The 16,362-nt window shown below is 42.0% G+C and overlaps 1 protein-coding gene across 1 annotated transcript in view; it reads right to left on the minus strand.

Moving 5' to 3' along the window:
- Nucleotides 1-7,587: 7,587 nt before the first annotated feature.
- tex264 (testis expressed 264) overlaps nucleotides 7,588-16,362 on the minus strand; it is an 89,969-nt gene continuing 81,194 nt past the window's right edge. The window contains exons 3-4 of the mRNA XM_004068477.3: nucleotides 14,859-15,030; nucleotides 7,588-8,765 (exon numbers count right to left, since the gene is read on the minus strand). Of these exons, the coding sequence (XP_004068525.1) occupies nucleotides 8,392-8,765; nucleotides 14,859-15,030 (546 nt within the window). The 3' untranslated portion in view covers nucleotides 7,588-8,391. The remainder of the gene's footprint in view (nucleotides 8,766-14,858; nucleotides 15,031-16,362) is intronic.

The raw sequence follows: 16,362 nt of genomic DNA on the forward strand, positions 1-16,362 counted from the left end.
AAAAAAACACATTAGGAATCCACAGACAAGTTGTGACAAAGGGCTGGTTGAGTGAGAAGTCACCCCCAGATGGCATCGCCATGCGCTCAGGGGACCTGAGGAGGACCGGGCTGCGACCCTTCCCTCTGTCCTGCCCAGAACTGGTTCACCCCACATATGCCGGGATCTAAATTTGAGTGATGAAGACTCTCCATCTTCATCCACGGGCTGGCAGTGTAATGAGATTAATAATCAGCATCACGGGGGAGCAATAAACTTCATGCCCTCTGAGCTGCATGACACCCATGTGGGTTTCACATTTAATTAGATCAATTGTTAACCCGCTGTGTTGTGTCAGGCTCCATCCAGGCTCATTTTGGCCTTTGCCTTGGGACAAAGGTTTGCCAGCTTTCAGGCTTAACAGTGCAACAGCAGAGAGGTCATCTGTCCCTGCAGACTACAGGCAGAAAACAGGCCAAGGTTTTAGAGGAGGCATGCAAACATGCGACATGATCCTAAAGAATGTTCATTCATCCTTTATTTTGGGCCTCACAGTATTTGCTAGGATCATCTGCAGATTAAGATCCAACTTAGCTGCCATTCTTGAAGAAACGTTTTCCCTCTTTTTTCCTCCAGGAAAGCTAACAAAGTTGACTTTTATAAATAATGTCTTGAAAAAGACTCAATTAATCAACATTTACCTTTATGAAGATCACTCCACGAGTCTCTCATTTGTAGTAAAGTCCAAAGAATTGTAAATAAACAGTAAATTTGAACAATATCTGCTTGTTTTCTTCATTCACACCATGTAAAAGATTGTTCTTGTTGCTAAATGCAAGTTATAAATATTAAATGCATTCAGTTCTCCACAGTTCATAGAGCTCATCGCAGCTTCTCTTGACCTCCTTAAAGTTGATTTTAAAACAGTTTGGTCCAAAAAAATATTTTTGCTTTGGCTCATTTGGCTTTTAATTTCTGTTTTCTGAGCGTCTTGATCCTACGACGGAGTTTTAGGGCCACCAAAATAAAAAAGTACGTACATTTACGAGATCAAAGTGGAAGTGAGCACACAGTGCAGCAGGTGAACCCCGCGCAGCAGCAGAGCAGACCGACTAAACTAAGTTGATCAGGTGAGCTGAATGTTTATTGATAACGTTAGAAGCTCATTTGTTTGATTTATGATTTATTAATGTTTCATTTATTGATGGGTGTCTTGCAGGATCTCTGCAGCCCGTTGATGAAGACATCAGTGTCCCTGCAGTCGTCCACTTCCATCCTTTCTTCCTCCATCAAAAACAAGATCTCTAAGTCTTTGTGAGGCTTCTGTCTGAGGAGGACCACTTTTATGGCATTTTCAACGTTCTTATGCTAATATAACAGACTATTTTCATTCATCTTTGATGAGTTATGTTGAAACGAGACGTTTCATCTGGAGGAGGGGGCGTATGTGACTGTTTACACATTGGTGATCTACGCATGACAGGTTCATGTTGTAATGAGACAAATGCACTGCTGGGTATTCTGGGAAAATAAAGTAGCAATCCTTTACACCCAGAGGTGTCTCTGAGCTCCATAACCCTTGTGCTATCCTAGGCATTTTAGCATTGGGAGTTGGGTCATATAGACCCACTAGACAGTGCCCTCAACATTTTTCTTCAATGATTTGTGATCTTCACTGGTGTCCATGGATTACATTTTTTTATGTGAAATGGTTTATTTCAAGCAATCAAATAGGAATAATACACAAAAACAATACAATCATCAGTTATACATTCGTACAATAACTAATCAAACTTTGAATAATTAGACATATTAATAAATATTGCTTGAAAGGGAGTGGAAGGAAGCGAATTTATATAATCCCACCCCTGTTCTACTGTAACCATTTTATTACATGATTTATCAATATCCGGGTTCTAACTTTTATCAGACTGAATTAAGAATCATAAAGTATCAATAAAGCACATGACAAAGATGAATTACTTAAATTATTTTGTAAAAATTAACTTTTAGAAATCAACATGGCAATGAAGTATCCAAAATATATGCAGATCATGTTACTTATAAAAGTAATTGATATGATTAAAAAATAATACTATAACAGTAAAATAGACATAGCACTGTTTCAGGAATTTTCATAGCAAAATTTGATCAAGTGTCAAAAGTTAAAAATATGTGCAAAATTATGCTACATTAGGAAAAATCATGAATCAATTTATTAACATTTTTTGGAGCAAGTGACATTTTTTGGAGCATCATTAAAAGTCAATCAATTTAACCATTTTCAATAATTGATTAATCATTATTTTTATTATTCCTTTTTTTTCATTTATTTTTTTTATGATAAAGTAATGCTGTGAAGTAAAATAAAAAGGGTCCATATTTTGTCGGATGACCAAGGTTGGCATTTCTTCTTCTGCTGATTAACAGCCGTTCTTCTTGGTTTAAACAGTTTATAGTTCTCTTCGATGTTATGTCTGCAGACATTAGATGTAGGTCCATATCCTTCTTCACCTGATAACAGCGGCGCCTAAGAGTTGAGGTCAAGTTGTCTGCAGGTCAGAGCTTCGCTGTTAATTACGTCACTTCAGACTTTTGGAGAAAATTAAGAATTTAGGCGTCATATTTCTTGAAATTATTTGGCTCTTTGATTTATTACTCCATGTTGTTTCAGACGTCCGTGATGAAACACTTCTCAAAGTCCTTCATGGTGTTCACAACCAGAACCTTGGACCGGTCCTCTGGACCGAGCGGTTTGACGTAAATCCTGCAGCCTTTAACCCAAGTGTTCTCAATCGGCTTACAGTTCCTGAGAAGCCTGGCATGTTTGGCGATTTCAGCATTCCTTCTGGTCAGATGGTCGTTCAGATAAGCAGCCGAGCCCTTGAGATTTTTCTTTTGATTCATCAGAGCTAGCTAGTGTTTTTGATTCACAAACCTGTTGAGGATCGCTGGTCAGGTCTCGATGGCGTTTAAATCCAGGGAAATCCCTTTAGACGTGAGAAATGATTCCACTTGATGTTCCAGAGACTCTGCACCGTTCTCCGTTTGAGAGGGACTGCTAGCAATACTAGCGCTATTAGCTTTAGCGATGCTAACTCCAGATGCATTTAGCTTTGCCCGAGGTTTGATCGGTCCTCCATTGAGAATGACATTATTCATCCTTACTTGTTGTTCCACATCGTCCAGTCTTTTCTCCAGAATGTCGACCCGGTTATCTCGTTGCTCGTTCTAAGCTCGGAATCTTCGGAAGTCTTCCATTAGATCCAAGATCGGAGTTAGCTTAGCATTCACTTGTTCCATAAAGGGATACAAAGCAGCTTGAAGATCATCAAGAGACTTTTTAAGGTCTATGTAGACAGTGTTTTTCTTGGGGGCCATGGTCAGCTCTTTTTATGAGAAAATCAACTTTTTAAGTCATTTGAAGATAGTTGCATAGCCGCAGCGAGCCACACACGCGTCCGCGCAGCAACCCGGAAGGTGAAGTCCTCTTCACCTTTATCCACCTTTGTCATAGTAGGGATAACGTGTCAATGGTCATCTTGACCCCATAGGGTAGCATAAGGGTTAATTTACAGATGAAACTCAGTTTTACCAACACCAAACCCCGGAAAGCCGGCTACACTGACAATAATCTGATTTTGAGTCACCAAAAGGTTCAGAATTTTTTGTTTTTGAAACCTATCCAGAAATAAAGCTTCACAAAATGCTCCACATCTTTCATCTTAAAGAAAGGCTCCAATAAACAGATAACTTAGCTGTGGCGGGTTAAATCTATTTCGACTTTATTCTCGACATTTCGACTTTTTTCTCCACATTTTGACTTTTTTTTCCTGTGAGTGAGGAGCATAAACAAAAAAAAAAGTTGTCCTGCAGAATTTTTTTCTCACCGTGGCCCTAAAACTCTGTGGTATGATCCGATTTCCTACAGCAAATTTTTGCTTTGCTGTTTGCTTTGGTGTACCTCCCAGTTTCTAATGTCTTCCCATGTTGTCTTTGATTTAAAAGTCAGATGGGAACCAACAAATATTTCATTTTGCAATGACTAAATGTAACTATTTCCTATAATTCTTCCCCTACCTCTATGGTTTTTCCCTATCCTTCCAACTGTAGTGTTTTTTGAAGGGGTAGGGGTGTCCGAAATATTTTTTTTAAAGGCTATCCCATTGCGGAGGGCTCAGCATCCCTCCGCTGTGAGGGTGTTCCACATCGCACTGTGCTGCTGAGGAGAAACGCAAATCTTCACGTGGCTGTGCTCTGAAGCACAGAGGTTTACATATAAATAGATTATATTGTTACAACTGGGGTTTATGGATCTTCAGACAGACTGAGAGTATATTTGTATAAACCCCTTTTGTTTTTGAGGCTAAGCTTTATTTATGAAAATTATATTTGTATGCATTCCTTGTTGTTGACCAGAAGGAAAAAAATAAACAAAAGAGAAGAGATATACACAGGGTAGGATGTCAGAGATGGGGGGATAGGGGGTTAGAGTGCGGGGTAGTCGAGATTACAAAGTTATAACATAAAAGTGTCGTAAGGAAATCACATAACTTGTCTGCCCCTAGCCCCCCACACCCCAGAGCTAGGGGCAGACAGCGCAGCAACCCGGCCGATCCAGGCATCCAAGAGCCTCACCGTCAGACAAAGATCCAGGAGCAACCACCCTCCCATGCACCGGACCCCCACCACAGAAACGGAGACGGAGGTCAGGACCCAGCAGCCCCCCGGCTGAGGAGCAGGAAGAAAGTAGAACGTGCAGAGCTGGAGCCCTTGCCCCGGCAGGGACCCGCCCCACCCCAAGGCGCACCGGGCCTATACCCAATGCCCCGACCGCCCGAGACCTATGCCGGCGCCCAGACAAGAGGCACGCCACCGCCCGGGAGTCCTGAGCCCCCACCCGCCCCCAACCCCAGAGGCAGGCCAGCACAGTCCATGGTCAGCCCACACTGCGCACCCGTACAACCTGCCCCCCACCGAGGTCAAGAGGGGGGAAGCGACAGAAACCGACCGGCCGAGTGGGAAGGCGGACGCAGGGGACCAGCGAAACCCCAGACAGGGTCAGGGGATGCTGAGCCTGAGAACCAGGCTCTAGTTGCTGTAAGCAACGATGGAAAAGACTGGGGTGTCCCAGAGAGGGGCCCAACCCGGCCCCAGGGGACGCCGTCCAGCCCGCTCAGATGTTGTAGGCTCCCTCCCTGCACGGAAAAAGAGCCGCAAGATCAGGGGCACCGGAGCCTCCACAGCGCCACCAACACCTCGGCAGCAGACGCCAGCCCATCCCACTCAGCCTGGGGGGCAGAGGACAGGGAGCACTGTGACCATCCCCCTCTCGTTGTGTGTGTATGTGTGTGTGTGCGTTAAAGAGGTGCAGTTAAATTTAGTGGACAGGGGCGATGCAGACTCCTCCATTCTACAAAAGCAGAATATGATCACCCAAGCATGTCCACCACAGGGCCCCTACGTGAGAGTGTTTGTGTATGTTGGTGCTTAGTGTGTGGTGTATGTTCTAGGGGGAGTGCAATTAAAATTGGTGGATGCTTCCACCAATGGTCCCTACGTGTCTAAAGCAAACAAAGCTTGATTGGGAGGGGGGGTCTATTTAACCTTATTTATTTATTTCTTCAATTGCTTGTTTGTTTTTTTTCCCTTTTACTGATTCATATTTGTCTTTATATATTTATTTATTTTCTTTTTTATTTATCCATTTATGTATTTAGTTTAGCCCCCCCACTATCAACTCCCAGGCTTCTTGGTGAGGTGTTATGTGTAAAGAGGGAGACTTGTCATGCTCTACCATGCATGGTATTGCTGTATCCCTGTCCCAAAAACCCCACCCCCGAGCACGAGGCACCAGGCCCGCCGCGCAGTACGGCAGAGGCACCGCAGAGTACACCGGCCCCCCATCACCACCCCCCGAGACCACACAGCCAGGGAGGAGCAGGTCTAGACACCACCCCCAGGGCCGTAGAACAGAGCCCCAGCCCCAGGCAACCGGGTCCCCAATGGGAGCTCTGGTTCCCAGGCGCCATCAGATGTCCCCCGCCGACCACAAGCACCCCCATCCCCCCCAGGCAGCCGAGTGTTTCACCCCCACCAAACCAACAGGAGGCGCCCCGGGGCACGGGTAGGCCAACCAGGACGGCACCAACACATCCCCGGGACCAGAGACGACGGGGGCCCAGCCCCGGACGCAGGCGAGCCCCCCGCCCAGACCAGGCGCAGTCCCGAGCAGCCTGGGCACAGGCCAACCCCAGCTACATTCGGGGGATGAGACAGCAGCCGCCCCCCCACCGGGCATGGTTTTCCGCCCTGCGCGCACCGAACCCCCCAACCCCTACCCAGAGACCCCAGGGGCAAAACCCCCCACCCCCTCCCAGGTAGTGATCCCAACCAGGATGGCGAAGCTACCAGACCCCATGCTGCGGAAAAAACCCCGGAAGCTGGACCCAGACCAGACCACCGCACTGTTTTTCTATAATTCTCCGTTCGGAGGGCTAAATGTAGGAAAAGCCGTAAAGCTGTAGGAGTAGGAGAAGAATTCGGATTTGGCATTGATGTTAAAACTACGATTTTGCTTATTTATCCGTCCATCTGTAAAAACTAAGCCAGATCTTATTTTCTTTGCAGTGTCTTTATTTATGTTATTGTAACATATGAAAGGTTAAAATTACCTATAAACGTCCTTCAGTGCCAATTAAGAATGAAAACTTTAGCAAGTTCTATTAATGCTTTTTTGGGGAGGTGGCAGTTTATTACTTTTTGGGATGATTCTATTATTCTGTATTTCCTAAACAAGTAGTGATTGCTTTGCATTATCTTTCTGTAGACATAGGTGCACAAACTATACTTTCTGTGATTTTTAATTGAACAAAGGAACACTGGCTGGAAGGACATTGTGCTAAAGAACACACACGTCTGTCAAACCTGCATGAAGCCAACTCCCACCCTCCCCTGAGTGTTAAACATAGATGTTAAAATACCAAGGCTCATAATCAGGTGGGAAGTCGACTGATGCAACCCTCCATAGAATCCTTTGGGTACAGCAGCATTTGTAAAGCGATTCTTTCACAGGCTTTTACTCTTCCAACATACCTACAATGTGCATTTTGATTAAACACTTTGAGTGTGCCCAGGGAATTGGCTTCCCAAAGAAAATCTCACCACAGCGGTGCTTAATTGGCTCAGCTTGCACTGAAGAAACTGCCAGTCTTCTTTAGCAGCACCTCTCTTTTATTCATCCTCTGTTTTCTTGTCAGTGCCCAAACAAAGTGGTGACACTGGCAATCATCACACTGTGAAACCTTGAAAGCAATCCGCCTCTTAGAGCAAGCTTAATAACTTATGAGGCGCTTACTGCCTCATCGATGGCTTCTGAACAACAATGTGTCGCACTGCCACCCACGCTCTGTTACACCCCCCCATCTCTGCTGCAAAGCAGACACATAAAAATTGAAGACTGTCATCAGCGGGAAGAGAAGTTGTGCAGCTGAATGTTAGGAAACCTAAAAATGAGGTGCTTTTACAGGGAATTTTTGGACAAGAGTTATCCTATTTGTGTGTTTGAAACAAATGCATGCACTCCTGGATCCTACCAGAAATAAACACTTCCCATTTGCAAATTTTATTCCACACAGAGACACAAACAATGTACTATATGTTTCTACATGTCCAATATCAATCATGTCAGCCCACAAATAGGTCACAAATTGTCCACAGAAGTCCATCAAGTGAATATTGGTCTTAACAGGAGAAATAAGTAAAGAGTAACAAACTAAAGGAAAGAAAATATGACATGAAAAAGCAATCATCTGAGCACAGAGTGCAGTCTTCATAGGAAAATGTTTGTGTTTCATAAAAAGCCATAGTTCAGGTGGAGGTGATGTTGAGCTGTTTCACATTTCAAAAACTCAAAGATGCAGGTCCATCCAATCTTTACAACAGCGGCAGCTCCTGCACATTTTTCTTTTTTTTTTTTCTACAACAGATCAATACACTTATTTCGGGCAGAGCTCACACACACAGGCGGATTTTTTTTCAGAGCAAGACCCTGGAGAAAAATTCCAAATTGTCAAAATAAACAAATATTGCTGGTTGGTTTCAGGGAACAAGGTGTCCCTGTCAGTTAGATGCATCTTTCCTCCAATTAAAGGCAAATTGTGCTCTAATTAACCTATTGCTGCTTTACCCTGAAAGGTTTACCTGTGGATTATTTCTAAAAGCAGAGATTGTGATTAAAGAAAACGTGAAGGCTTAAAACTACAATTAAGAAGGTGTGGAAATATGACTCGGATGTCATGGCATGAATGGTTTGTATGACTGACGGACTGATAACCAACCACAGCACAGTGGAAAAACTCTCTGGAACGCCATTGTTGCACACTTGCATCCCCCATCTCTTCAGCATCTGTCCTACTCCTCACCCTGTCCCAAGGGTTCCTCTTTGTTGGCCACCATTTCCTCTTCCTCTTCTTCTTCTTCTTTATTTCCACCTTCACCCTCAGGGATCCCCTCCTCCTCCTCCTCCTCCTCCTGCCTGCTTTCCTTCTCTACCCCCCCGTCCTGTTCCATGTCAAGCTCTTCAAAGGATGAGCCGCTGCCCATAGACTCGTCTGAGTCTCTGTTGCTGAGGTCTCTGTTTTTAGTGTCTTCGTTTGCATCCATTACATCCCTCAGGGGCAGAGAGGAGGCCAGCGAGGCAGCCGTGGACGCTGCCAGGGACGTCTCTCTGCTGTCCCATGGCACGCCGCCACTCACCGAGCTCACATCACTGTGGGAATCTGCACCTGCAGCAAAGCAAAAAGCCAGACAGATAAATAGGCTGTGTGGGCTGCATAACAACATTGAACAAACCAGAAATATTGAATTCTTTTTTCCAAGAAGATGCAGTGATAGATCAATCTTTGATTTGATCAGAAAGATCTCCCTGCAGTCTGAGACTGTCCGATTTTTTTTAAAACCTCTTTACCAAAACTCTACAAGAGGCCAGATCTTACCTTTCCATGCCGCGAACACGACTGGATGTCAAGAGAGCTTCATCTATTATAAATTGCTTCATATATTAGAATGCTTTATCATCCGATCAGAGATGAGAAGACCTAATCTTAGCGTTATGAAACTTCTTAGCCGCTTAACATTCAGCGCAGAGCTTGGAGCAAAAGTTGGAGGAAAAGGAAGCAAAATAACGTTAGAAAGAGAAAGTCTTTCAGGGAAAGGAGCTGATGACTCATTTAGATGTTGGATTTGATAAATCCACCCGTTTGGTATTTATTGTAACAGTTAAACAGATTTACAGCAGTCAAACGCTGTGATCAAAAAATGTGGGGGGGGAATTTATTTGTCGAAAAATACAAAGAATCTTCATATATATCATTAGATTACTCATGAGTTCTGTGTAAACTTGAATTTAACTGGCTTTGGAGCTCACTGTGTCCCAGTGGTTATTATCATCCACTACCGCGTAAGCAGTCCTGAAATGGGTTGAAATGCCAAGATGATTGTTATAATGCATTAAAGGATCTGGTAAGTAAGTGAAGTTTATTCATCTATAACCTTCCCCAGACCACAGTCACAAAATGCTTCACAAAAAGAAAAGAGCATAAATACAACAACAGTTTTAAAAGGACACAAAAAAGCCAATGGCCTATTTTCTGACGTTGTTTGCAAAAAAAAAAAAAAAAGGCTTTAAGTTGTGTTTTGAAGGCATGGACAGAGTTGAGTGAGCGTAGGAAAGGTGGGAGTTTGTTCCACAGGAACGCGCTCAAAGCAGGGATCATCAGGAGGTTTTGCCCTACGGATCTCAGCCTTTAGGAGGAGGTAAAGCTCTCCATCATTCCTGTTCTTGAACAATATTTTTATGCTTTATTGGATTGTAAGTTAAACTTCCACAGAAAAAAAGTCAAAGGATTTTCTATAAATATAATATGCTGGACTTGCAAAAGTAGAACTTTGCTTAACCGACACCACCCCGCCCATCACGATCTTCATGCTTTTAATGAGCAACACGCACACACATCTTGGAGGATCTGTGCTAAAACTGTCATCGGGGACTCAAACACAATAAACAGAGACTCTTCAGGGTGGCCCCTAAGGTCAGCTGCTCCCTCCGACTCATTCTAATCAAACCAATCTAATTATCACATCCAGTGGATCTGATCCTGTTTGCAGAGCAGAGTTGATGTATGAACAAACCAAATAAGGCATTACGATAGAAGTGATGCAAGTCCAGACAACACCAGGGGCAGATTTCCACAGAGGAACACATCTGGTGAGGATGTTCCGACTTGGAGAAGTTGGTTTAAGAATTGGTGTCTTCTTATGAAATGTATAAGAAAATGAATTGAACAAAAGAAGGCAGAGTGTTGGTGTGAAGATTAAAACTTTGCTTTCAGTTTGAGTTTTAGCAGGGCTTTTGTCATTCCTTTGAGCTTTCCTCCTCCTCCCTTCCAGTTCAAAAGGGAAAAGCTCCAAGTGAACACTGTAGTGGTGAAATGTTCATGCTTGTTGGTGTCTGTCTGACGCTGTCCACAGTTTGGTTGTACCTGCTGACTCAGCAGTTTGCAGCCCTAAACAGCTCTTACCCACCTGGAAGTGCAGACAAGTTCGACTGGTTCTGCGGCTGAAAACTGTCAATCTTTTGGATCACAAATTGGCTGATAATTGTGCACAGAGGGATTATTAGCAGAGGATCAAGGTCTTGTTCTTTAAACTGTTTGAAAAACAGGAGAGGAGTTTTGAGGAGGTTATTAGATCATACGGGTCTGACACCTGCTGAGAGAAGGAGAACCAAAGACATGGAAGGCCGGAGATAAATGACCAAAACAGAAGCTTAATCACTAAATAGATGGATCCTATTGTTTACAAATTAGAGACTGGGTAAAGTACTTTTGAGGCAAGTATAAGGTCATATTTTTCTAGTTTACTGTTGATTGTATCTCCACAAAAGGTCAGATCTGCAGATTTTTGAGTTTTTGAGTGTTTTTGCTATCTTTGCAGGAAACCCTCAAAAAAACTTGTATTTGCTGTTTTCAAATACCACAAGTCACATCACCACAACTACTTTAACTATAAGAATATGTGCCCTACAATAAGATGGCTTTTATTCTGCACTTTGTGTATATTTTTTTAAATTAAAACTATTGAAAATGAAAACAAAATCTCTGAAACTTTAAGTCTAAAGTAACATCAGCATCGTCAAAAACAGGATATAACTGCTGATTGCATAGTAACTTCTTATTGTTCATACTTTTCCATCACATCGTCAAGTGATAACTAATTTCAAACATCCAATATCATAACATCTTAGTGTGTGAAAATCCATGTCTTCTTTTATAAGGCCTGCAACCTTTCTATAATTGAAAAAAGGGACACATTTGGTGAAAACGGAAGGACAAGCAGGTACTGATATGGTTTATCAATCAGCAACATCGGAGGCGAGCCAGCTGCAGCAAGGTCAACGGAAATGACATGGCAGTGTGAGGTACAGTCAGCAAAGGAATAAAACGTAAAAACCACTCAGCATATCAGCAAAACACAGAGAGCGAGTGGACTGAGACATCCAAAAGAAAAGATGAAACCATTCTCAAGGTAACAAACACAGCAAATAAAGAAACATTCAAAATAATAAATTATTCACCTTCATCTTTTAAATTTCAAAGATAAAAAGGTGAAAATGAAGTGAAGATGAGGACTAACAGTGTACCATCTTCTGATGGCTCCTTCCAGCAGAATAAGGCTCCATGTCATCAAGCTGGAATCTCGTCGGCTTGATTGAACTGTTTTTGTTAGCCTCCTGATTGAACTGCTGCCGTATTCTACTGCAATTTATAGCAAAAAAATGTCGTGATCCATTCATGACATGCAAACTTCTAGTGGAGTATTTATCCGCAATAATAAGCTTGAGATATAAAGCGCTGATTATAATAATAATAATAAATTTAAAAGACCGTCACTGATCGAGAGACAACATCCAATATCGATTCGAGTCACCAACCACGTCTGATGAACTCCTGCAGCTCTGCAGAAACTATAAACGACACAGGTTTTACTAAATCAAAAGGACCTTTGGGAACACTTTGAATATAGGACAAAGAAGATTGAGTGGGACTTAAAGCCAGGTTGATTCTGAAATGACGCTTCACTTTGGGGATTGCAAAATGCACCGCACAGAAAAAATGTACATTTTTAAAAATCAACATTGTGATTTGCCTAATGCATACAACTTACTTTTATTAGTGCAACTCTTTATGAATAATTTTTATTCATTAGACCCATATCTGTTGGATTATCTGCTAGGGCTGGGTTGATAAAATCGATTGATCCATTATTGTAGCTTCTCCTTTTGAGAAATCATGTAACCGGTTTTGGTGTTAACAATCTAAATGGTTTATTATTTCACTAATAATATTTACAGTATGTGAACTGTATCAGATTAATATTAATATCTTCAAAGCATATAGTGATTATTATTGTATTTCTCTTCAAATATGTCTAAATGTGTAAACCGTGTAAATCCAAAATTGAATCGAATCGAAATGAACCGAGAGGATCAAACAAATAAAAAACAACTTGAGTCGAATCGAACCAATTCTGGAAATTCTTGGTGATACCCAGCCCCATTATTTACATGTTGTTGTGCTACGTTTATGTCTTTTTCAGTCTTTAGTATTTTCTAACAATAAGTCATTGTTGGAGATTTAGCGGAGAAGCAACAGCATGAAATGTTTCTACCTATTTCTGAATGTCCAGCCTCAATCCAAAGGCTTTGAAAAACACCAGGATGGGTTTTTACAACACTGTTGCAGCTGCTCAGACAAACATTGCTGCAAAAAACACTAACGGATTTTTCCCATTAGTGCTTGCAGCCATGCTTTTTACATGATCAGATCATGTTGCCATAGCTACAGTGCAGCGCTTAACTGCTCGCAGTTATATTTATACAATTATTATAATTTACAAACAGACATTGAGTGAAAGTATCCAATTACAGCATATTTATAATCATCTCATCAAACTTTGTGAGGCTTTTTTATGCCTCAATCTGGCAAAACACTGTAAATTTAGAATCTATTATTTTTAACTATAGATTAAAACCATTAAGTACCATAAAAGTATTTTGCTGACAATGAATAAACATGGATTTTTAAAACACTGTTTAGTAAAAACAGTTTAAGTCTTTTGTAAAAAAAAAAAAAATGACATGGTTTTGTTTTTTCTTTCTCTCTTGCACTAATAGGGCAGAGACAGAGTTTAAGGGAGGAATGATTTTTAACGCCGATGTGGGACGAAGGGAAGGAGGTTCCCAGGTGGGCAGGCAGATTCTCCACAGCTGGCTTGTCAGACAGGGCTTAACCATGCTGATTGATTGGTCTCTTCATAAGCTCAGCTGTGTCTGAGCTTCCTTAATACACACAAACACACACTAACATGCTCAAAGTGAACTCATTAGAGATGAACAGTTATTCCCAAACAAATCCCAGCCATGATACCAGAATGCTTAACAAAAGAGCAAGACATTAATGCAGCTTCACATCTAATGTCTTTTAAATGACAAACTTTGCATGGAACTGCTTAAAAAACACAAACAATGAGCTGGGAGCTCATCAGAGAATCCAAAGTTTGCTCTTTCAACGGTCTTGAATTTTGATGTAGAAACTTCACAAAGCCTCTGGATTCAAAGGTTTTTTAAGCTCAAACAGAGACGTTTTTAACTCGCATGAATGCATTTTTACGTCAGCTCACACAGCCCAGAGTAGATTCACATCTAATCGTATTTTCACACTGACGTGGCAGGAGGCTGTTTACAGATTTGTATCTATGTTTGGAAGAAAAAAGCACAGCACACATCTTAAATACTGACCATCAACAAGCAGATCAAATTCATTCTTTCTTAGGCCTGAAGCCCTTTCTACCCATAGTTTGCTCCAGATTAGTTTAGCAACTTCAAGTGTCTTGTATTTTTCCATCAACGCTCTCAGAAAACTGCATTGGAGAATTTTTAGTCAAGAAATAAAGTCCCGTTTCCTCTATTTGCCCCCCAAAAATCTGTAAAACCTCTTTATTTTAAAAAATAATTCACAATTTACGCCATCTAAAATCTTCACTTAGGAAATAGGAGCCTCTGAAAGGTAGCCTACTTTTACAAATATTCCTAATTTTATCCTAATTTGTGAGAAAGGTGAGCAGGGAACCCAGTGTTGCTGAGAAGTCATTGAACGTTGCAAAAAGATTTCTTTCTATGTTAATCCTGAAGTTTTTCTTTTGAAAGTAAATCCCCTACAAGCATGCTTCAAAAGTAAACAAATGACTATAAAGCTTCTTTAAAGCGAGTGAGCATGCGATGACACTTGATTTAGGACTGAGCAGGCAGATGCTGGCCACCACTCTGTCCTTGCAGCCCAACGTCTTTTTGCTCTGTGATTTGTGAACTGATGGAGTCAATATTGGCCCGACTCCGGCCTGCAACTCCAGCAAACCTCCAAGAGTGATGGCAGCCGAGAAGACCATGCGTATAATGACAGAACAATTACAGAGACTTATACCCCCCATATCCTCATCAGTCAGGTGCAGATGAGGAGTCGATGTGAAAACACATAAAAGTTGTCACACATTTCCTCTTTGTTTTGCTCCTAGTTGACACTGAACGGGGGAATAAAATCCTACATTTTTATCAATATGCTTCACAACACTATATCTTATAGACATAAAGGAGAGGATTTGTGGCAGCTATTTTAAAAGATTAAATCCCCCTTGTAGACCCTCACATCACTTAATAAATTAAGCAGCTGGGGGTCATTATAAACAGAATTATGAGACGGTGGTTTAATCAGTTTTTACTCTCTTTGGGAAGGTTTTTGCTGGAGGTTTTCATTTTTTGTTACCTGTTATATCGGTTCCTCTATCCTCATCCGAGTCCTCTTCTTTCACATCTGTTTTAAACTCCTCTTTGATTTCTGGCACATAGAAGTGCGTCTGGCGGGACAGCGGGACCATATAATGGATGGCATCCGAGGTGTAGATTTCAACGGTTGGGAAGGCACAAAGTTTTCTCTCCTGTTCAAACGAAAGAAGAAGAAACAGGAAGTAAGATGCATGAAATCTACAAAACTTAAAAACATAAACCCACTGGCCACTTTTATAGGCACTTATCCAACTGCCCATTATTGCACATTTCTAATAAGCCAAACTCAAAGCAGCAACTCAATGCATTTAGTCATGTAGACATGGTCCATTTGACCTGCTGCAGTTCAAACTGATCATCAGAACGGGGAAGAAAGGTGATTGAAGTGACTTTGAAAGTGACATAGTTGTTGGTGCCAGACGAGCTGGTCTGAGTATTTCAGAAACTACTGATCTACTGGGATTTTCCCCCACAACCTTCTCTAGGGTTTACAGAGAATGGTCAGAAAAAGGGAAAATATTCAGTGAGCTGCAGTTCTGTGGGCGGAATTGCCTTGTTGATGCCAGAGGTCAGAGAAGAATGGCCAGACTGGTTCCAGCTGATAGAAAGACAACAGGAACTCAAAGAACCACTGGTTCCAATTGAGGTCTGCAGAACACACAACTCGTCCAACCTTTAAGTGAATGAGCGACAGCAGCAGAAGACCACACCAGGTACCACTGCTGTCAGCTAAGAACAGGAAACTGAGGCTACAATTCACACAGACTCACCAAAACTGGACAATAGAAGATTGGAAAAACATTGTCTGGTCTGATGAGTCTCCATTTCTGCTGCCACATTCTTATGGTAGGGTCAGAATTTGGCGTCAACAACATGAAAGTAAAGATCCATCCTGCCTTGTGTCAAAGGTTCAGGCTGGTGGTGGTGGTGTCATGGTGTGGGGATATTTTCTTGGCACACTTTGGGCCCCTTTGTTCCAGTTGAGCATGGTTCCAACGCCACAGCCTACCTGACTATTGTTGCTGACCATGTCCATCCCTTTCTGACCACAGTGTTCCATCTTCTGATGCTACTTCCATTAGGATTAAGGAACCATGTCATAAAGCTGGAATCATCTCAGACTGGTTTCTAGAACATGACTATGAGTTCTCTGGACTCAAATGGCCTCCACAGTCACCAGATCTCAACCCATTAGAGAACCTTTGAGATGTGGTGCAACGGCATCATGGATGTGTAGCTGACAAATCTGCAGCAACTGTGTGATGCTGTCATGACATTACGGACCAAACTCTCTGAGGAATGTTTCTAGAACCTTGTTGAATCTACTCTACAAAGTATTAAGGCGGTTCTGAAGGCCAAAGGGGGGATACCCGATACTAGTATGGTGTACCTAATAAAGTTATATTGCATGTACTGTATGTATGTAACATAAAAGCCAACAGGATATCCAGTGTGATCATTTGGTGGTTTAACAGTAAACAAAC

This window comes from Oryzias latipes, chromosome 5, assembly GCF_002234675.1.
Source record: "Oryzias latipes chromosome 5, ASM223467v1".
NCBI classification, from domain to species: domain Eukaryota; kingdom Metazoa; phylum Chordata; class Actinopteri; order Beloniformes; family Adrianichthyidae; genus Oryzias; species Oryzias latipes.